The following is a 23,591-nucleotide window of genomic DNA, read 5'->3' as shown; positions in this document are numbered from 1 at the left end:
AGCCAGCAACTAAGCACCACAGAGCCGCTTGCTCAGTCCCCTCCCCTGGTGGAACAGGGGAGAGAATTGGAAGGGTAAAAGTAAGAAAACTCATGGGTTGAGATGAGAACAGTTTAACCATTGAAATATACTACTACAAAATTGTAATGAAAAGGAAAATGACAAAAAGAGAGAGAAATAAAACCCAAGAAAAACAAGTGATGCAAATGAAAAACAATTGCTCACCACCAACTGACTGAAGCCCAGCCTATTCCCCAGCAGCAGCCCCCCCCAGCCAGCTTTCCCCCTAGTTTATATGCTGAGCGTGATGTCCCATGGTATGGAATACCCCTTTGGCCAGTTTGGGTCAGCTGTCCTGGCTGTGTCCTGTGCCAACTTCTTGTGCACCCCCAGCCTCCTTGCTGACCAGGGCAGCATGAGAAACTGAAAAGTCCTTGACTTTGTGTAAACACTGCTCAGCAACAACTCCCACATCAGTGTGTTATCAACATTGTTCTCATCCTAAGTCCAAAACACAACACTGTACCAGCTACTGGGAAGAAAATTAACTGTATCCCAGCCAAAACCAGGACAGGGAGACAAGCAGGAAAGTCAAAGCACTTCTTTTACCAAGCACAAACTGAAGGGCTTAGAAAAAACTCAGATAAAACAAAAAAGCAGGAAATGTTTAATCCACAGAGGACTTTCTGCATTAGAAGAAAGAGGACAAAAACCTAGTATTGCTCCGGAGTTCATAACTACGATTCTTAAAAAGCAGCTGTTTAAAGGTCGGGAGGTCTGAAAGGCAGATGCTAAACTGGCATCGATTTCTCTGAGAATTGAATGAAACTCCTGCATCAGCAACCTGTGACAAAACCAGTGAACAACAAGACGTTTCTAGATAATCATGCTGAGGATTTATGTTTATATCATTGCTTGCTGTATTCACAAATATACTCGACAGCAACAGAGATCTCTCTTGCACAACCTGCCTGGAAGTACCTGGAGCTTTATAGGTTTACAGGACTGGTTCTAAAATATGAAAAATATTTTCAAATTAAAACCCAAAATATTAAAAATATTTTCAAATTAAAACCCAAATTTTCTTCTTGGCAGTCTCTTTCACTTACCTGTGCTTCTTGATGTCATTAATTCCATTCCTCAGATTGCCTAATCTTTCTGTAGGATTTTGCCTTAAAAAAAGAGAGAAAAAGAATAAGGATAAGATTTTTTAAAAAAAATTCTTATTTTTTTAAAAGAGCATTTAGGGGTCCTAACTGCTTGCATTTAACCATTTCACAGGGATGGAGCTTGCACACAACATGTGCTCTCATAAGGAGACATAAGGAAGTGTTGCTCACTGCTCCTTTCCTTTGAGGATGGAGAAGCCTTCCAGGAAACCAAACCAGTGTCACTCTGCTGTGAGAAGCAGCAGACAGAAATCAACTGGCTGAATTTTAGTTGCACACCTCTTTTTTTCTTGACCAGCAGGTCTGGTCATAAGTTACAAAAGGAAGCAGACCAAAATTTGCAGCTACAAAGATACTTTCAATCCTGTTGCACAAACACAGTGTATACTGTCCCTAAGTGCCATGGATGAAATCCCACTGGAGCTGGGAGTTCAAAGTCAGCAGTGTCATGAGCCACAGGTTGCGCATACCACTATGCACTAATGCTTCTGAGTTATGCTGGCCCTTTTGAAATATAATGTTTTTGCACATTTTCAAGTGGGCTTAAGTCAGTCCTTAAGTGCCCTACACTTTCTGTAGGAGCTATATGCCTAAGTGATTTTGGAAGCATTTTTTAAAAACACTGAGCTTGATAATAACATCAAATTCTTTAGCTCTTTCCTCAGCTCACACTTAATTTTTTCTTAAGATGTGTTTCACAAAAAATTCACAGCTACAGAGAAAGCCCAGAGCCTGCATTTGTAGATGACACCCCTGCAGACTAAGAGGTGTGACGCACACTCAGAGGCATGCATGTGTACTGAATATAATCAGAATAGACCATGCTAGGCATAACAATTTTAAATGAAGCTGTCAGGAATTCAACACTCTAGTCTGGATCTTAAATAGCTCAATCTATCTACACCCAGGCTCTGCCACAAATCTCCCCTCCTACCTGCAGAGTCTGCGGATCAAATCCTCAGGCCGTCTTGTTATTATTTTGGGAAAATCCAACTTTTCAATGCCTTTGAGAATCAAATTATATGTTATCATTTGATCAGCCCCAGAGAATGGTGGACTAGAAAAAGAAAGCAACACTGATAAATGGAATGGCTGGCAAGAGCAGATGTGGTCACTTCTCAACAAAGCAAATATTTGAGAATACAGAAAAAAACCTCACCTTCCTAGTTTTACAACATTCAGCCTTTCAGTCTGTTTAAGGTATTAGAAGGGTTTGAAGCTGAGAAGCTGCCTGTAGGTACCAGGGAAAACACATGATCGTATGTGTCCCTCTACACTAGCTCTGCCTCTAGCCTAGCTCAGAGAAGCTTCCATGTTGTACTACCATTGAGCATTCACAAAGAGTTGCCACGGAAGTGTGCATGGAGGCAAAGAATGAACCCTGCTTACGGTTCACCCACCCCACTGTACCCTGTCACCCACTAAAGGGGAAAAGAATGGTCTGTTGTCGGCTGTTCCTCACAGGAAACATCATCATCAGTTAAAGGAGCTTGACATCAGCCACTTATAGCCAGTGTCTGGCCCTTTCCTTGGATGGATAAATGAGAATTGAGAATATGTTCCACACTTTGCCCATGGTGTTTCTGAAATCATGGAAGATAAGACATGCAGTAGGGACAAAAAGAAGTATCATTTTGCAAGTAATTCCTGTTTACTGATGGGAAAAATACCCCAAACTGTTTATTTTAAAAATAACCTTGAAAATATTTCTAAAAACAAACAAACAAGGTAAGAACTTGGAGTAGGAGGCACTTACCTGCCAGTAAGGAGTTCATACACAAGGATCCCAAGGGACCAAAAATCCACACTGAAGTCATGGCCTTTACTCAGAATGACTTCAGGGGCAACATACTCAGGGGTTCCACAAAACGTCCAGGTTTTCTGCCCTGATCCAATCTTCTTTGCAAATCCAAAATCAACCTGATCAAAATCAACATATGCTGCATAATGCAGAGGTATTTTGCACTGGGAAGTCTTAAGGTCTTAATTGCTTCCTCACTTGTGCAAAGATCTAAGAGTTGCCAGTTTACAGCTAAAACAATTACACAGTGTTGTCGTGAAGGAGAAAGAAGTAATTCCGCTGGATTACTGACTGTTATAGAACAGATTCATTTATTCTCATGAGTAATTTCCCAAATTATTTTCCTTTTCGATAGAACAACCCATGCTTTCCTTGAGGACACAAGATTTACAGCCCATGGAAAATGGTGGGTTGCTCATTGTCCTCAGAGTGGATATTTCAAGCTCTTTGAAGTGCTCTTTGCCCTTTTCATGGTCATAGTCAAGTATGGCAGGAGCTGTTCACTGTGTTCCCTCTCTACAGAGATAATGTAGAACCTATGATTGCTTGGGGCTGGACAGGCACCTGGGAAAGTGGTTCCTGCCTTTATGTTAAGACTGGGGGCTGTGAGAAATTATTTTTGCTGTTTATGCTGTGGCAAGAGCTCTCAGAGGCTGCAAATCCCCAGTTTGTCTGTGGCTTGCAATGCCTTTGTTTCTCACTGTGCAATGAGTAACCTGCCCTCCTTTCTACTGAAGCGTAAGGTTAATTAACTCCAGGACCCTGGTACTATAATTACATGCTGTCTATTTTGATCCCCCCGGAAGGAAACGGTATACAGGCACAAAAGGATAACATTACAAAAGGATTACATCTTACCAGTTTTATATATCCTTCAGCATCCAAAATTAAATTTTCTGGCTTCAGGTCTCTGTAGATAATTCCTGTGTGATGTAGATAGTCAAAAGCCTCTGTCACACACCCAACACAGAACTTGGTAGTAGCTTCATCAAAGCTGCCTCTGGAACAAAAATAATCACTATCTTTGCAGACAATTAACTTCTAAAAATGCCTTGCTCATTAACCAGTTAACAACTTTTTTGCACTGACACTCAGTATGTCACTCATGTGGTTGAAAATTGAACCAAACATCTTTTCATCTGACAGCCCTTGAATAGAGATCCTCCTCAGCAGACATATGGAGCTGACTGGTGATTTTAAAGGACAAGGTTCCACTTTGTTTGCTGTTACCTGTCTCTCAGCAAGCTCCACAATTCCCCTCCAAGGCAAGCTTCCAGTAGCATGTATACATACTTATTATCTTTGAATGTGCGATATAGTCTGTGGAGACAAATGGCAGCAATTTAGGAAAAGCAAAATAAAATGCAAGACTTGCAATGTTTTTTCTCCAGAACTCATGTATGCCAAACCTCATTCTTAATAATGCTGTCCAGTGGGTCAACTGGGGGTCAGCTTTCAAGGAAACCTTGTGGTCAACTTACTTTACAATGAATGGAGAACATATCTGCTCGAGGATTTTCTTCTCAGAATAGATATGTTCTTGTTGTTTGGTGTCCACTACGTGTTTCTTCTTTATACACTTCATAGCAAAAGCCATGTTCTCATTTTTCACTTTAACCTGTGAATAAAAATCATGAGTCCATGTGAGGCAAAGAAAGAATGTTTTACCAATCTATTCTCAATAGGTACACTGATATCCATCTTTTTCAACACAGCACAGGACTGAAATTGATGACTGTAATGAGGGACAAATTCCAGATTTTCTGCAGAACTGTTCTGTATGATTTTAAGTCAAGCCTCAGATCTCCTTAGTGTCCCAGTCCCCACTTGTAAAATGAAAAGAAATGTTCCCTGTGTCAATTTTATGTATACAAAATAGCAGCAGTTTGAATAGGTACTATATTTTACAATGAATTCATACCACAACAGGTCCTAATTTCAATTTAAGATTTCTAAACACTAGCATTATACAAAATAAGAAAAAGCAGAGGCAGTTTATGAAGAATGTTTACAAATGATTTTGCATTACACTGAAATATTATCCAATATGCAATAAAAGATGGAAGTTAAAACACGACTTCCAGGAAACTAAGGAAGCAGCTATCAGTGTTCTACAGCTGGCTGAGAATTCAGTTTTTAGGTTATTATTCAGGTGATGCTCTAGAATTTCCAAGCTGGCAGTCAACCAGTATGGAAATTTGTTTTGTGAAGCATGAATTGGAATAAAACAATTGATGGTCTAACTACTGTAAAGGATTACTGACTTCACTAAAATCACATCGTCTCCTTTAATTTACCATTATCTTCAGAAACCTGCACAAGAAGCATTTTTTTCCAGATGTTTGCTACCCAGCCAGAGGAGAGTGGAATTTAAGACTTTAGTCTAATGAGGCTCTTCACATCCCAGAAACACAGCTGTTCATGCTACTGGATATGACTCAAAAGAGCCATTACAAATTGTTGGAAATTTCGAAGTCAGAGCTAGATCACACCGGTTACAGTTGCTGTGGGGCATGCTGAAGCAATTCTAACAACACAGACTATGTGACGCTGGAGATTACTTCAGGTCCAGGCAGAATCTTGGGAAAAGGCCTGCAATTCAGGGAACACAATGCAGGTAGGCACATCTGTAAACTCCACATGCACAAACTGATGAATACATGTCTAGTGACCAGGAAGATGCTTTTAACAGCAGGAGATGGAGGCACACAGGAATGGATTTTTTTCTTTGAACACCAAAGTCCTGAAAATATTTTTTAACTATGCATTGCTTTATATAGAATTATCTCTGCTTGAGCGGCACAAGCATGCAGAATATTAAAATCCTTCACATTTTTCAGTGGTTAAATCAATCATCTAAGACAGAGAACTACTTGAATATGTTTAAAACAAACTCTTACAAGCTCAACCCTTCCGAACCCACCAACACCCAGAGTTGTGACAACTTCTAAATTCTGGAATGGGGAAGGAGGGAACTGGGCTACTTTTTCCTTCAGCTCTATCATCTCCAAAGACACCTCTTTGGTTAACTGTCCACAGAAGGATCTTCCTCTGCATTAAGAAAATTAACACAGGTTAGTGCTTTCCTTGCCAGCAACCTGTATCACAGTACTCTAATACTCCTATAAAAAAATAAAAGAAAAGCCATCTTATTTCCTAACAGAATCTTAATTTTATTTTATGCAGAAGCACTTTCTTTCTGGACATCCTATGGAAGTAAATTAGAAGCAAAATGCTACTGAAGTTCACTGAGTACAATCAAACAGTATTTTATCAAGAGCTGATCCATGGTGAGGTTCCTAATTATGCAGTCAGCTGCAAAACTTTGGGGACTCCAAGTTGGAGAACCAATTCCTGAAGGACTGTGTACCAGTTCTAGTAGAATGATCAGAAATAAAAACGCAGCTATATTTCTAAACAGAAGAAAGACGTACTCTGCTAATCTTCTAATAGTGCTCAGATTGAAATCAGAGGCAGATAAACTAAAAGTATGGTCTAAAAGCTAAAAGCAAACTCTTTAATAGCATCAGTGCTACACTGAAACATTAGAAATAAACTGTTTCTTTTATGTCCACTTATTTCTCTTTGAAATGGCAATTTGTCTTTTGTACAGTAACACAGTTACATTAACTCAATCTGGAGTCAAATAATTTACCATCAGAATGCAAAAAATTATTTGAGCACACTTTCACTTCTTTTCTGTACTCAGTGTTCTTGGGATAGATTGAATTCTTGGTTGGAAGTCAATATACTGAGGTTCTATGTAATTTCTGTTTCAGAAAAAAATTCCTGGACTCCATAAACATATCCGGCCAGTTTTATTACAGTGAATGCTATCATTTCTAGGGCCCCACCTCCATCAACTACCATCCATGATTTTACTTGCATATCTATCACCCTTTTTTATGATTACCTACTAAAGGTGTGCCTAAGAAATGATCTGACTTACTTTGCATGTCGTTTTTCATCAGCCCGGGCCAGCTTAGCCACATAACCTTCAAGGTAAGTTTGGAGCTCCTCGTAAGTTCCAACAATTTGATTAAATGTCCTAAAACCATGAATGAAACAGTATAAACATAGAGTGGAAAGAGAAAGAAAACAGTATCTGTGCTGCTGCGCCAAGGCTTTACATTGCCTCTAAGTCATGACCCAGACTGAGCTTTACACTATCACTTTGACAGTATAAATTTTAAGAGCTTTGAAGAGGCGGTAACCAGCTGAAGTACCAAACTGGTTTTGCCAGAGGGTAGGGGGACAGAGTGCCTGATCTCCTCAGGTCATTTCATGTTATGTTTAAGTAATTTGGAGCAGGCTGGCTGTACTTTGCCGCCTACATACACTATGGTTATTAAGTGTGGTTCCACCATCCCTACCACAGGAACCAGGCTGGCATGAGTCCAGGCTATCAGTCCTTCTGTCCCAATGGAGAGAGCTCTTGGTGCACAGTGCCAAAGTGCTTGAGATCACCTCTCCTACTTCAGAGGTGAGTAACAGCACTGTGGGAAGAATAGACTTAGAATAGACTATTTCAGTTGGAAGGGACCTACAACAATCATTTAGGCCAACTGCCTGACCAGTTGAGGGCTGACCAAGTTGAAGTATGTCATTAAGGGAATTGTGCAAATGCCTCTTAAACATTCACAGGCTTGAGGTGTTGACCACCTCTCTAGGAAGCCTGCTCCAGTGTTTGACCACCCTCTCAGTAAAGAAATGCTTCCTAAAGTCCAGTCTAAACCTCCCAAGTGCAGCTTTGAACCACTCCCATGCATCCTGTCACTGGATATCAGGGAGATAGATATCTATACCTCCCTCTCCACTTCCCCTCCCAAGGAAGCTGTAGAGAGCAATGAAGTTGCCCCTCAGCCTCCTTTTCTCCAAACTATACAAGACGAGAGTTCTTAGCCACTTCTCATAGGACGTTCTTTCCAGCCCTTTCACCAGCTTTGTTGCCCTCCTCTAGATGCATTCAAGTACCTTAACATCCTTCTTAAATTGTGGGGCCCAGAACTGCACACAGTACTCAAGGTGACACCGCACCAATGTTGAATACAGCGGGATAATCACCTCTTTTGACTGACCGGTGTTCGATGCACCCCAGGATGTGGTTTGCCCTCTTGGCTGACAGGGCACACTGCTGACTCATATCGAGCCTGCTGTCAGCCAGCACCCCCAGATGCCTTTCTGCAGGGCTGCTCTCCAGCCAATTCTCTCCCAATTTATACCCTGTCCTAGGTGCAGAATCCGGCACTTGGACTTGTTAAATGTCATCCCATTAATCATTGCCCAATGCTCCAGTCAATCTAGATCCCTCTGCAAGGCTTCTTGTCCCTCAAGAGAGTCAAAGCACCTCCCAGTTTGGGATCATCAGCAAACTTGCTAATGGTGCATTCAACTCCTGCATCCAGATCACGGACAAAAATATGGACCAGAACTGGCCCTAGAACTGAACCCTGAAAAACACCACTGGTGACCAGTTGCCAGCCAGGTGTAGCTCCATTCACTACAACCCTTTGAGCTCTGCCCTTCAGCCAGTTCTTCATCCAGCGCACGGCGTACCTGCTCATCCCACAGCTGGACAACTTGTCCAGAAGGATGCTGTGAGGGACAGTATCAAAAGCCTTACTAAAATCCAGAAAAACTACATCCACCACCTTCCCTTCATCCACTAGGCAAGTGACCTTATGACAGAAGGATATCAGACTGGTTAAACAGGACTTTCCCTTTGTGAATGCATGTTGACTGTGCCTGACGATTGCATTGTTCTTTAAATGCCTTTCAGCTGTACCCAGTATGATCATCTCCATAATTGTTGCAGGAACTGAGGTTAGACTAACAGGTCTGTAGTCCCCTGGGTCTTCCCTCACGCCCTTCCTGTAAATTGGAATAACTTGGGCTAGCTTCCAGTCAGCAGGGACCTCCCCAGACTCCCAAGACCTTCCGTAGATGATCGAGAGGGGTCCTGCCGTAACATCCACTAGCTCCTTCAGTACTCTGGGAGGAATCCCACCGGGCCCCAGGGACTTGGGAACATTCAGCTGGTACAGCTGGTCCCTTACAATTTCAGTGCCCACAAATGGAAAGTCACTCTTCCCACACTCGTGGTCCTTCAACTCAGGGGACTGGGCAGCCCAGGGTCTATCTGTATTACTGAAGACGGAGGCAAAAAAAGCATTGAATGCCTCCGCTTTTTCTTCATCCCTATTCGTCAGGTGACAGGCTTTAACAAGTAGCGGTCCAATGTTTTCTTTAGACCTCTTGCTATTAACATACTTTAAAAAGCCTTTCTTGTTGTCTGACACAGCACTGGCCAGTTTCAACTCTAATTGAGCTTTGGCCTTTAGTATCTTCTCCCTGCATATAACAACCCCAGCTCTGTCATCTTCCTGAGAAGCCTGACCTTGCGTCCAGAGATCATACAATTTCTTTTTCCTCTTGAACACCACGAGGAGTTCCCTGTTCAGCCAAGCTGGTCTTCTGGCCGGCTTGCTTCACTTATGACACAGTGGGATCGCCTGCTCCTGTGCTTCTAAAAGGTCATTCTTAAAGACTGACCAGCACTCATGGAGTCCTAAGCCCTCAAAAGCAGATTCCCAGGGTACTGTGCTAAACAGCTCCCTGAATAGCTTAAAGTTTGCTTTCTTGAAATCCAGCATAGCTACTCTGCTGTCCTTTTTTCTCATTGCACCAAAAATTTTAAACTCAACCGTTTCATGAGCACTGTGGCCAAGACAGCCACCTACCATCGCATCCCCCACAAGTCCTTCTATTCACAAATAGCAAGTCTAGGAGGGCATCTTTCCTAGTTGCCTCACTGAGTACCTGTGACAAGAAGTTATCTCCTACAAACTTCAAGAATTTCCAAGACCTGCTTGTCACAGCAGTGTGATATTTACAGCTGATGTCTGGGAAGTTGAAATCTCCCATACGGACAAGGGCTACTGATCCAGAAATTTCTTCTAATTGCCTATAGAGTAATTCATCAGTGCTTACATCCTGGCTGGGTGATTGGAAGTAGACACCCACTACAACATCTCCTTTGTTTTCCGTCCCCCTAATCCTCACCCAGAGGCTCTCAACCACATCATCACTAACTGTAAGGGCTGTACAATCAAACTTCTCCCTTACATACAGTGCGACACCTCCACCTTGCCTGCTCTGCCTATCCCTCCTGAACAGCCTGTAGCCCTCCATCCCAGCACTCCAACTGTGGGAATCATTCCACCAAGTCTCACTAATACCTATGATATCATAGCTCTGGGAGCTGATCAACACTTTCAGTTCATCCTGTTTGTTTCTCATACTGCATGCATCGGTGTACAAGCATTTCAGATATGCTCCTGAGCCCTCTGTGCTCCCAGGACCAGTGTAAATGTTCCCACTAGCATTGTCACCCTCTGGTGGTGCCATGCCAACCCTTGGTTTACCTACTGCAATACTGTTGGTATCCCCTTCCCCTAGAACACACCAGCTTTGGCATGCTTCTCTGCAATCTATTTGCACAAGCTAAAGAAAAGAAGAAGAAAATGCATTCACAGCCCAAGATGCCATTTCCTGGGTTGGGGTAGAATCTTAGCTCTCAGTGGGAGCCCTTTTGGGATTCAACAAGGAAAAGGATGGTGGCTGTCTGCATTCCAAGTAAGCATCCTTACAACTAGCCCTGAGAAATGCGGGTTTGCTGTTTCACTTTCCACTGGGAGCTTCCTTTCTTTTACCTTCCATCTGTTCCATTCTTTTCCACTTTAGGAAGTGCAAAATTGGCCACTACTCGACAAAGCCATGAATTTGGGTGCATGTCCCCCTTGAGAAAAAGACATCCTGAAACCAGGGACACGCAGGGGCTTTTGTTGTTCCCTGAGACAACGAAGAGCACTTAACAAATGTGAAACATCATCACCACAAGGAGAGAAAGAGAAGAATAATTCTGAACTACTCTTAAGCTTCTCTGCTCCTGCACCTTCTGTCAGCCTCTCTTCATTAAGTCTTTGTCTAAAGCATAGCCACAGCTCAGTATTCCAAAAGTGTAACCACTTGTTCAGTATTCACTTTAAAAAACATTGTGATAGTGCCTACAGTGAAGTCACGTCTTATTGTTAACCTACTGAAGAAGGATGCAACTCTTTCATTAAACTGTAGCATGATACTTACTCTCTATCTATAACGAGGCACTCCACATTGTGTTCATCTGCAATAACGTTTGCTGATCTGACATCATCCCTAAGAATTGAAACAGATTAGAAGAATTCAGAAGCATATAAAAATCCTCAAAGTACCTCACACTGTACTTATGGAGGGTTACAGCTGTTATAGGAGAAACTCCTTGAAGACCTCTGTAGTGTGTATCTGGATTAATATTGCTGAACCAAACACACAATTATAACATTTTACTAGTCATTATTATCGTCTAGCACAGTATTTTTTCCAGTTTCAGTAGGGTTTGGATCATGACATCCTTTAGCAACCTTCCAAGAAATTAGGATGCAATGTCATTAGCGTTACATCAGGATTTACTACTCATTTCTGAAATAGTCCTCAGATATAAATCATTCCAGAGACCAAATGATCCCTACTCAATTGCCCACATAAATATGTGCTACATGAGCTATTTAGCTCATAGGTCATATCTTCTCTGCACTCCTTTTCTCTGTTTCTTACTATCATGGGCACCAGCACAGAAACAACAGCTCGGTCCAGTAATGATGGAATTTTTCCATGCTAGGAGTCATAAAGAGCCTGGCACAAGTTTTCATCACAGCTTTTACTGAAATATAAACAATAAGCAACAATGCAGAGAGGGCCAACATTTGACTTTTTCAGGGAAAACCAATGGTAGATGACAGTGTATACTTTCAAGTCCTCTCTGCAAAACCCAAAACATTACGACAAATTCAGCTGCTGCCTTCATCTGTTCACTTTACAATCAAAACAAAGATTATATTCAAAACAGCCATGAGTTGTATAATCTGACATATAGCGATAGGTCCATTGAAATACTATACATTGTGAATCAGACAACGTGAACTAACCTAATGAGAGCCTTTTCTCCAAAGTAATCTCCTTTATGTAGATTTTTAATTAGCTGAGGCTGCAAGTGCTCTGCAGAACTCTGGGTAACTATCACCTAGAAAGTACAGGAACAAAAATTTAGCAAAGTAAGTTTCAAAGTATTGTGTGGTTTTCCCTTCTTTTCTGTGTATTTCATAAATGTCTTAAACTCAGTAATGCTCCATAAAGAGTTACAAATTCATATAATTACTCCCTCTTCTCAAAAATTAAACCATCATCATTCCCTGACACCTCTCTGTTTTTTTCTGAGAGATGGAAAAATGAATATATTCATTACTGCCCACCCCCCAATTTTCTCCTCGTACCTTTTAAAACAAAGCAAAATAAATGGCATTTTAATGAAAAACTGAAAAATACTTCCGTTCCCACAGTGGGCAGCCATCATATGAGCTTTTTGTCTTCTCAGCTAAACAGATAGCCTCCAGAAACATTAACTAACATTTCCCCGCTCATGATACTCTGCTTCCACAGTAGCACGCATTCTGCTGATGCCCACGCTCATTAGCAAAAAACAAACCAGAATATCTCCAGACACAGACATGTTTTGGAAACTTGAAACCCCTACTGGAAGTTTATTGATTAAAATTCTCCTGATTTGATTCTTTAAAGTCCTGTGTCAGTCTCCAATGTAACAGCTGATAGATAAGTGCTGCTGCCTTACTCCTCTGGGACTAACAAATGAGAGGAATAGAGCCTGTGTCACCTAGAAGGCCATTCTCCATTAAACCCAGGACTCCATTATTTCTTAGATATTTCACAAGTCTATGTTTTGCCCATCAGATATTGAAACATCCAGGAGAAGACATAGGAACAAATCTCATTTACAAAAAATTGACTTTACATCTCTGCTACAGTGTCAAGAGACTTCAGGACATACTTTAATTACATTATAATTAGAACAGTATAACATGGGTTCATTGCGAATGAAAATTAGGCTCCCTGAATCTCTGAAATGCTGCTCCAGGCTTTTATCACAGTACTGTGAACTTAACAGCATCCTAAAAAACTCCGCACAGATTTTACTGAAGACCATACCCCTCAAGGTAGCTTTTGAAATACAGGTATTTGTGTATGTTACTTTATAAGTTAGGTTTATTACACCTTACCTTTCCTTTTGCTATTATAAAGAAGGTATTTCCTTCTTCTCCTTCCCGAATAATATAATCTCCCTTGTCATAGTACTCCTGTTGGGGGGGGAGGGGGGGGAGAGAGAGACAATACTGTCCAATATATCATTAGCCTCTTTGAAAATTCTGATTATTATGCAGTGTTCTTAATACATCTGGATGTTCCATTGATGTTTAACTTCCTAACTCCTGCATATGTTGCATCCCATAATAATATGCAAGCATTCCACTATGTAATGTATGGTGGCCAATCTGTAACTTATCTTAATGCAGCAGCACGTTATTTGTTTAAAAAAATATTAACTGGTATCATCCTTATGAAGCAGGGGAAAACAAGGGAAAAAAGGTATCAAGAGCTCTTAGAAGAGTTCTAAATTAAAATCGCATTTCCAAAAGTAATTTTGGGCTTGACACCTCAGTGGGAATGCCTAAATCATCTATTGCAAGCTACCAAAGCACCAACTTTTCTGTCTCTACTAGGGAAACCTGCCTTCATTAAGTAATTGTTTAACTTTCAATCAAGCATTTTTTCCATGTTAACTTTCAGCTTTGTGATCTGTTCCTCAAAAACAACCACCTCATTTCTTTCTCCTCTGATTGTTTACTAAAAGTTCTCCCTTACCAGGAATCCCACAAAAAAAAAAAAAAAAAAAAAAAAGTCACTGCTTAGGAAAGTGCTGTGCTAAGGCCATTTGCCATTTCACATAATTAACACCATGATCTCCTCATCTTCTTGTGCTATGGCCATGCATCACTATCTGCCTCCATCGGCTTGTTGGGTCTGAGGCTCTTAGTTTTCTGAGGAACTTTTGCTGTCCACCTGCAGAACCGTTCCAAGACTGGGGTTCCTACACACTTTGCCTATACAACAAGCATTGATAGTTACCACTGCTCTTGGAAGACACCACAGCTATGATCATCTATCAAGCCTTTAAGCTCCAAAGGCTGCTGGCATATGCAGCCCTAAGACACACAGATATCTGGCTGGTTTCGTGTGTTGCAGTCCTAATGCCTTTTTCCCCTTATACTTTGCAGTGTATGTGATCCAAGGCATATGAAAGTATTACATATCCACGTTGCAAACAGGTAAAGCGTGATTACCAAAAAAGAGTTAGAGACCCAGTCAGCAACTTTGTGCTTAATCTTAATAAAGGCTAGATTATAGATCCTCTTACCTACTTGCTTGACTCCTTCAATGCCAAAGATATAACTTACTCTTAGGCCACTAAATGTTATTATTTGCTGCCAACCTGGAATTCCACTCTGACCACTCCAAAACGACTGTCATATTAAAAAAAAGCTTCATTGTTTTTTGGTTTTGTTTTTACTTATTTATTCTTCTTTGTATTTTGAAAGCTTACAGAATACTATTTAGAAAAACTTAACAGTATCTTACCACCTCCAGGCAGTCCGTGATCTTGGTTAATTTATCTTCAGGTAAGTTTTTCAACAGGGACACACTTCCAGAAAACAGAAATGCAAAACAAAAAAAAAACCCAAAAGTCATTATTAACACTTTTTTCATGATCTCTTCTCACCTATACAATTTGTACAACCACATTTTATAACTAGCTAAACTGGTGGTGCATCGTATACAACTAAATCCTAATTTGGAAGGTTCAAGCATTCTCATCTTGTTTTTTAGATAAACAGAACTCACACAACTTACAACTTAGAAACATGGCAAATGTTGGTCAGTTTGTAAATCAACTTTGTATTTCAGTAGGGGAAAAAACTCCAGTGGGCACATGAACTAATTTCAAAATTCAGTCATACAAAACCCATTAATTGCAAAACCAAGACATTATAGTAATCTAATAATATATTTTCAGATGTACTGCAGAGACTGCAAAATCAGACAAAGGTAACAACTTCGGTACTACTTGGACAACTATTAAAAGAGAATTGAGCTACAGTGATGACTTAGTGAACTTGCTGGTAAGAATGAAAAAACTTCCTACCCTCAGCACTCGAACTTGTAAAAGTTAGGAAATCATAGCGCTCTCTAGCTACTCAGGCTCAGCAAAGAAGTATTTATAGAAATCAAAGATTGAGATTGATGCAAAAAATACACAAGACGTTTTATGCATGGCCAGGCTTGATTTGAAGCCATAACAGAATAGTCATTCTTTGTTAAATAAAGAAATTATGAAACCATCTAATTATGGTTTGGCACCTCTAATTTGACCTTCTTCCTAATGAAAAGCACTGTACAACTCTCAGTGTTCCTGCAGGAGAGAGAATTATTCTACTCTCTGCAGATTTCCTAGTAAATTATGTTGGAATCAGTTCATAAATTGAGAGATATGCAGTCCTTATATTCAAGTCTCCAAGTTGGAGGACTTATTTAACTCCATTTATTTAATATATTGTTTTAACTTCTAGCCGTGCAACCTTCCTATACATTTGTTCCATTACTTAAAATCATGCAAGCACCTATTGCTGTTTCCTAATGTAATGCAAGAGAAAAACAATCAAAATGAGAAAAATGATTTTGTGAATCCTAAAAAAATCAAGAGAGGTAAATATTCAGATTTTTGAGGCCCTTTGCATTAAGAGCGCCTCTTTCTCTCTCTAAGACAGGCGCAGTGTTGTTGTGCACCTTAGGAAGTAACCCAAACCAGTATTAGAAATAGAAATGCATTATATTTACCTTCTAAGGAAGTTTCTGTATTGCTCTTGTCTTGTTTGTGCTGTCACTCTCATGATATTTTGAAACACTTCTCTGTCCAATGCCCATGTTTTAACATTGGTGATTGCTTTAAGAGAACAAAACCCAACAACAAAATCAATGTTTCCGAATGATTTGATGGAAGACATTACAGTATCAGGTCATAGTAGAAGACAGACTAGCTCTTTCAAAATGCCAAAGGCCAAATTTTAAAATATTCAGCACCTACTGCTATCAGGCTTTTAAAACAATTCAGCTCCCACTTAAACAATGCTCACTAAAGTAAGGCATAGATTTCCAAATGGTTCCTCCACAGAGCACTTTCCATGCAACTCCACAGGCTGAGTAACCTTGAAAACCTAGCTATTTACTATGAGTACAAACAGGGCTGAATGCTTACGAAGATCTACTCCTAATCATGGACAGTCATTGCACTCAAAAGCTGCAACGTAATCTGCAAAGGAGCTGATTTGAAAGAAACAAAAACTTGGCTGAAGTTTTTCAAAATTTATGAGGTATGTTGAATACTATGGCTTGGATCCATCTCTAATTCAGATTACATGCAAAGGTTTGTGAGATATGCAATAAGATAGAAATAACAGAGGTCAAGAAATATACTTTATTTCAATTAATCCTGTGATCCTCACACAGTTTTCTTCCAATGTAGCCATTTTATAAGGGAATAAAGGGTAATCAAAACATTAATTATTATCTTTCGAAAGGTAATCAAAATATTAATATAGTAAGCATGCATAAGATCCAGCATCAAAGATGCAAACCACTAAGTGGCCTCTGTGTGTAATCATTGACACAACAGAACACACTGAATTTTTTGGGTTTTTAAGCAAAATAAGGTGATTCTATTTAATTTAATCTCTTCTTTTAAAAAATGCTACACCATATTCAGCAGTTTTCCTTCTGTCATAAGAAGGAACAAAACTGTTTTCTCTGGGATAAAGGAAAGCTACAGAAAAAATTAGAGCAATTGATTTCCTCAATTTATCATAAACAGAATCATTTTTACAGGAAAGAAAAATGCCAGGTTTAAAATGATACCCAGTCATTGTTCTTTGTACTTAACCCTGATATACACATATGCTCTTAACTGCCATTTATCAAAACAGCTTGAAAATATTTTGGATACTGGAAAGGAGAGCAAAGTTATTGCTTTGGTTTTGTTTTTCTCTTGAATAACATCTTTCAGTTTACTTTGCATGAAGAAATTATGGCAAGTATCCAAGCTATCACAAATGCATTTCCTGTATCTTGCACCTTAAGCAAATAAAGCAATTATATAGCTAGGAAAAAAGCCTGTAATCTCAAAAATGAGATAGAGAAATTCAGAAACATGAGTAAATCATGTTCTCAGTTTCAAATACAGCTACTGTATGTAAAGATGTTGCTGAGTAGCAGCAGCCATTGAAATGCTGTCTGGCTAAAGTCCTTCACTTGTCAGTTTTCAAAGACTGCAGGTAAAGGGTGTCACTAGATCCAGCATCAAAAAAGTGTTTTCACATATGTATTTACTAGTCATGCTCAGTTATGGCATTGTACCACTCTTCCTCCACAACAAGAAAGCTATTGGGGAGGGGCGGGTTTCTGCAGTGATTTTAAGTACTCAAACACCCTTTCTTGTCCGTAATTAGACAACTCTTGTCCTACCTCAAAACCAATTAATGTTAAATTCTAAACCAGCATGACATCTTACTATGCAGAAACACTACTTTATAATGCTAATACTACACAGCAGGCAAAAAAGAAAAATAGGGAACATATTAAAGTAGAACAGTGTGCTAGTAAGAAAAATAATCACATTATTGATGCTGTTCTGTTTATCAGGCAGCAACAAAAACAGATTACAAGTAATAACTTCCATCTGCACAGCCAGCAATGATTAAGTTCTTAAACTGGGTGCAGGAAGAAAGACCAGAAGCTTTTAAAGCAAACAACTTCTTGTTTTATTCCATGTGCTCCTTTTTAAGTCAACATGAACTCTTCATACTTACTGGTGGTCCAAAGTTCCTGCAGATTTAGACAAGAACAGAAATTAGCCTTCAAACACAAGTAATATTTATGGAATGGTGGAGAGTGGAAAAGTGATGAATTTAATCATATTTGGTCACTTACTGGTCTGTCAGAGAATGGTTATGGCAGGTTAGAAAAGGAATCAAGGGGTACTTAACGGATGAATATCCAGTCTTACGTAGGAAGAGGGATATTTGTATCAGAGCAACACTTAACAACTCCATCCTGCTCAGCCAGTAAACACAAAGCAAGAGCCAGTATTTGCCTCAGAGAAGCAGCACATGTCACCTAGAAGTTTCATCTCTCTGACTACCACATTTGAGATCAAACTCAAATCTTCTCCCAAGTGCCAGTCACAAATGCCAGGTGCAAATGGATCTTGGCAAGACTCAGTAACTTAATGATACCGAATTAAAAGAAGTACAAAAGCAACTACTTCCTACATATTATTTTATTTCCTTTTGAATTACACTTTATCTGCTGTATTAAAAATGCCATGGTTCTAATATCTTTTCAAACTCAGTGTAATTTCAGCCTCAGGGTTGCATTTGACACAAGAACATAAGAGCCAAAGACCATTGCTGCTACTAAATCGTTCAACATTCAAACATAATCCTTCCGTAGCAGTTAGTTTGGTACAGATCTGGCTAACCAGCGTACTTTAGAGATGCCTATTTATCAAAGGTCATGCTAGAGATGGAATTATATTCATAGCATAGTATTATTAGAGTTCCCAAGCAGAAAGAAGTCAAGGAAAGAAACATGAGCTTACTGTAGATAATCAGGACATGCAAACATCTATTAAATGAAAACGTCAAAAGAAATCTGGATATAACAGGGACCTCACAAAAGTACATAGTTTTCATTTTGAGCAACATTGTTATAATAAACCCCAGGTACCTTTCACAGAGGCTGTCCGTGTGCAGTTGTATAAAATGGCTAGTTCACCAAATGTTGTCCACACAGGTATTGAGGAGAGTAGTTTATTCTGCTGAAATACTTCCAGACTGCCCTCTGTCAAAAATCATCAGGATAATAGGTATTAAAACTGACTGCACAGAGTGAAGGGAAAACAAATCAATCTGTTTCTGGCTTTGCCACTCCCTGGAACATAGGAATGGGAGCAACAATGCAAACAGTGCTTTGAAACACATGTACAAACCAGTAGAGATTTTTTTTAATTTTTTTAAGTGTATTGCTAATTTACAAATCTGCTCTGGAAGGGAGGGAAAGCTGAAATAAACTTTTGAACACTAAAAAGGCCATGGAAAAGGGTCTTTCTAAATCCTCATGGGATAAACCTTTGCCACAACAAACCAATCAGTACCAGTTCAGATAGCCTAGTGTGGTGTAGCCAAACAAGTCTTAAAATAGTGATCACAGGATAAATTACTCATGAGGTTTTTCTGTTCATACACGTGTATGTGTATATATGTGCAGAATGCAAAGGAAAGGGCAGAAAAATGAAAAGCACATTAAATCTTCCTTTAAGAAATTATCATTGAGCCTTACTACAAACCTAGCAAAAGTCAAAGACAGTCTGAATTTCTTCATAGGTTACGTCTCAAAAAAACCTTCCCTTAAACTTCTTACAGTTCGGTCCTCTTCTCTCCAAGACACCCACTGACTCCTCAAAAAAGGTCTAATGTGTCAGAAAAATTTCCAGTTGCACAATTTCTTCCTCATATTTCATCTGTTTTTCAAAATGTTATCATTTTATCTAGCAAAAATATGACTACCCCATTACAAATCCTACCTCCTCTTTCTCCCTGCACCATCTGTGTTATCCTAACACAGCTACCATCAATTTTTCAAGCTAACCCATCCATATGAAGCCAGAAGACAGAATATATGTTTGCCAACATATACGAGTATGTTCCTGGCTTGAATATTCCTGCCTCAACAGAACATACTCCTTACAGCATGAACTCTAATTCATATGAGCCTCTGGGCCTTCTAGAGGTTCAGAATTGATACAGTATGCAAATTAATCACAAATACTGATTATTTTTTTTTTATGGTGAGATGATGAGAGTATTGACACTAGGAGGAACTTTCAGGCGTTAAGCTTGAGCTCCACCATGGCTGATCTGTAATTTGAGATTTGAGTATGCACACAGTAGCAGTCAGCACAGACGACTGCAGTGAGATTACTTCAGATCTGTTGGCATTACTTCAGGATAAAGTCTTCTTATCCTAAAGTTTGGTTTTTGTTCTGTGGTTTGGGTTTTTTTCCCAGAAAAAACAAGCAGCTGTTTTTTAAAAAAAAAATTCAAGCTTTGAGAACAGTAAACTCAGACCTCATCTCTCAATTTCCCATACACAGAAAACTGGTATAAGCTCTCATGAATGTTGAAAAGTAAGTTTATTTCAGAAGTTGCCTCACCATTGAGCAGTTTGGCTGTACCTACAACAGAAAGGATTTGCTGGCCTCTAGGCTTTCAGAAATGAAAGAGGTCATGAAATAGCATTAAATCAAGGTTCAAGTTTCTAAGGTGCTTTTTGTTACTCTCACTCTGTTCCACAAAACTCACAGGTAAAACTTGCATTGCCGTCAGCAGGCTAGCATAAATGATTTAAGAGCACAAACATCATCGTTGTGGTTTCCTGCAAAGACTTCTGAATTACTTTCCTGTTTCTTGCACTTGTGCTTTGTATGAGTAAGCAGTATTCACCTTTGAGCACAAAAATGTGATTGCCCAGCTCTCCCTGTCTGATGACGTAGCTCCCTTGCTGGAAAGTCCTTTCATACATACATTCCACCATATCTCGGAGCTGGTGAGGCTCCAGTCTCTTCAAGAACTGATTTTTGTTCAGGGCATCCGTGATAAGCTTCTTCTCACTGGTTTCAAACAAAAAAACCAAAGTTTAAAAGATCCAGAATGGTTGGGGCATATTATTCACCAGGCATTCATTCCTCTCAAGGTGTTTCCTCTCATTTATAACACTCACATTGTTACAATACAAAAATCAGTTTTTTACTTACAAGTTAAAATTGTAACTATAGGGAATTGCGTTGGGTACAATGAATCATGATAGCTATAACCATGGAAACCTCATATATTTTCTATCGAATTTTGTGTTTAAGAACTAACATTATGATTGAAACAATAGACAAAAGTGTAGCCAGGGGACTAGTTAATATAGGTAATTACAAAAGTGTAGTTAAGTGATTAACTAGTTCATAAGTTTTGCAGTTCTTTGCTCTTATGACTAGATGTTCCTGTACGCTAGATGAGAACAATGTTGAAATGGACCACATCTGACTGAAATTGCATTAAGCTTCAAGTTCAAAGAACAAGGACAAGAACAAAGACTTCAAGGACAGCCAACAGACTCTCAAATTGGTCAGTGGTCATAAAAGCAGCCCTTTGACTCAAATGAATTCATTATTGCGCATGATCGGATGTAGGCAGTACTATGATAATCACTAATAATTTTTATGCATATATATATTAATCTAATTAATATGTAATTATTACTCCATATAACCTGTTTGTGCTGAAGCTGTGGCATGCACATGAGGTGGAATTATCCCCTGTGCATCCAGTGCTGCAATAAATGAAGTGCCTGCTTCTTAACATCACATTGGTGTTAAGGAGTTTTATTCCGGATTTCAGTAACAACATGACCAGTACCACTGACAAATGTTACAATCCTTGCAATTAATATGCATTCCATTAGCTGTGCCACACTATGGACTCTCTCCTCCTGTGTGACCCTGCCTGCAGAAAGCATCAAGTTAGACGTAAAAAGGCTCCCAGTAGAAGACATGCTCCCCAGAAAGTTTTGCACTGTTTCTCACCATATTCTTTTCCCATTGCACGACTAAGGTATATAGCCTTGCTTATCTGAAGGAAAGAAATGCGCAGGTTATGTCTTCAAGTTATGCCTGCACAGGAATGGCAACTTGTTAAAAAATCAGGTCCACTTTTCTAACATTCTCATACATTTTTTCTAACTGATGATAGTAGTAAGGTTAAAGTCAACACTGATGGTACTAATGATGTACTTAAGGAGCGATGTACTCAAGAAGACCGCAAAGGTCTTGTGAAATAAGATACCCTTTGTATACACTAGGCATGCCTTGGTAACAACTGTGCCCCAGAAGAAGAACTAAAAGATTGATAAGAAGGGAACATCCTACCCCAGGAGGCACTAAGAGTTGAATAATTGCTAACAGCCATGAAGTCAGGAAAGATCTTCAGTAACTGGGGGAAAGGTAAAGGTGGCAGGGGGAGATCACGACCACCGACTCAATTCAAGACCAAAAGACTTACTCCCCCCACTCACCTTGAGCATGCGCTGCAGAATAAAAGAACACTGTACCTTTAGTTCGAAGCCGGGGAAAACTTTAGTTCAATAGAAACTGTGGTAGATAAGCAACTACCAGTAACAGTTTTGGGGAAGAACTTTGGAAACTAAATATGTAAAACTAAACTGTATAAATTGCTTGCCTGTTTAGGTATGAGGTGTGGTAGCTTTGTGGTTTACCACCTAGCCCCCATCTTTGTGCAAACATGACCTGGAATAAAATATTGGCGTTTCACACGCTGGGTAAATGACCTCACTTTTGAGACATCATAGCTACTAAACAAACTTATGATCAGGACACGATCGCAAGGTCAGCTTGCAAAGTACCCGTTGAATTATGTGAATCCCATAATTCACAAAATAAGACCAGGATCCAGGAGAGGTGTGTGTGGAGGTGGAGGGTTAGTACTGATCCCTCCCACACTGCTCTTTGCCCTCCATCCACCCCCCTGCAAAACTCTTCCTACTTCTGCTGTGCCCGCTTCCTTTGCACAAACAACAAACAGCATAAATGCTCCTACCTGAGTAAAAATCTGTCGTAGTCTGCTCATGTGGGATGCCAAATACACTCTGTCTCTTTAAGAATGACTGGACGTGAGACAATCCTTCCAAAGCAGGCCCTTTCCTCTACTGCTTTTAGGAATTTTTAGGGTATAATCGGAAGTAAAAATATAACACAAGGGCTTGTGGATATAGGTATGCAGCCATTAACGCTGACCTCTTTGCATTCTGAAATTCAGCATTCAGGGACATAAACTTATATTGTATCACACTTCAGTGATGCTACAGCAAACTGCACCTATCCCGAGTTGTTTTGTTAAAAAAGTCTTCGGAAAAGCTTCCGTGTATCGTAAAAGAAAAGCTTCAGTGTATCCGTAAAAGTCAGACAAAAGGCATGTAAAGTAGGCACATCAGTGATCAAGGACTAGCCTGTCAGGGCCCTAAGGGCAGTAATAGGCCTTACCTACCCCTATCAGCCTCACTTGGGACCACAACCCATGGATGCATCCTCTGCTCATTGGCCTCCATACTCTATTTAAGCTCAGGTCTGGGCATTCAATTCTTGCCTTAAGCTATGTTATGGAAATAATGGATTTTGGTTTTGTCTTCTGGATGGGTATTGGCCCAATATTTTAAGTACTTTATTTCTGTCTCTTGGTTAGAGCTTGTATCTGATTGATCTCTTCTTCTGTGGGACTCCTGGTGGACCCTGTTATCACCACGCTGCTCTGCCTACCCTGTCCAGACCTTGTGGGATGGTGCCCTGGTTAGTGAGCACATTGTCTGTGCTGTAGTCACCCCCAGTTCGCTTACTCTTGTGGAACAGCCCTGTTCTTGCTGCTCACAGAGACAGAGCCTCTGCATCATTTCCTGAAGTAGTAAACACATATAAATGGGTGAATTGTAAAGACAAGAACAGT

At 39.8% G+C, this 23,591-nt stretch overlaps 1 protein-coding gene across 1 annotated transcript in view; it reads right to left on the bottom strand.

Annotated features, from left to right (window-relative positions):
• PRKG2 (protein kinase cGMP-dependent 2) overlaps positions 1 to 23,591 on the bottom strand; it is a 38,747-nt gene that overhangs the window by 3,839 nt on the left and 11,317 nt on the right. Inside the window, exons 3-17 of the mRNA XM_075033593.1 lie at positions 20,532 to 20,698; positions 18,757 to 18,870; positions 15,814 to 15,919; positions 14,557 to 14,620; positions 13,140 to 13,217; positions 11,994 to 12,088; positions 11,116 to 11,184; positions 6,920 to 7,018; positions 5,871 to 6,021; positions 4,452 to 4,588; positions 4,201 to 4,290; positions 3,829 to 3,970; positions 2,926 to 3,089; positions 2,104 to 2,226; positions 1,110 to 1,172 (exon numbers count right to left, since the gene is read on the bottom strand). Of these exons, the coding sequence (XP_074889694.1) occupies positions 1,110 to 1,172; positions 2,104 to 2,226; positions 2,926 to 3,089; positions 3,829 to 3,970; positions 4,201 to 4,290; positions 4,452 to 4,588; positions 5,871 to 6,021; positions 6,920 to 7,018; positions 11,116 to 11,184; positions 11,994 to 12,088; positions 13,140 to 13,217; positions 14,557 to 14,620; positions 15,814 to 15,919; positions 18,757 to 18,870; positions 20,532 to 20,698 (1,662 nt within the window). The remainder of the gene's footprint in view (positions 1 to 1,109; positions 1,173 to 2,103; positions 2,227 to 2,925; positions 3,090 to 3,828; positions 3,971 to 4,200; positions 4,291 to 4,451; positions 4,589 to 5,870; positions 6,022 to 6,919; positions 7,019 to 11,115; positions 11,185 to 11,993; positions 12,089 to 13,139; positions 13,218 to 14,556; positions 14,621 to 15,813; positions 15,920 to 18,756; positions 18,871 to 20,531; positions 20,699 to 23,591) is intronic.

The sequence above is a fragment of the Buteo buteo genome, chromosome 1 (genome assembly GCF_964188355.1).
Source record: "Buteo buteo chromosome 1, bButBut1.hap1.1, whole genome shotgun sequence".
In the NCBI taxonomy this organism is placed as follows: Eukaryota; Metazoa; Chordata; class Aves; order Accipitriformes; family Accipitridae; genus Buteo; species Buteo buteo.
This window is presented reverse-complemented; position numbering and strand designations above follow the sequence as displayed.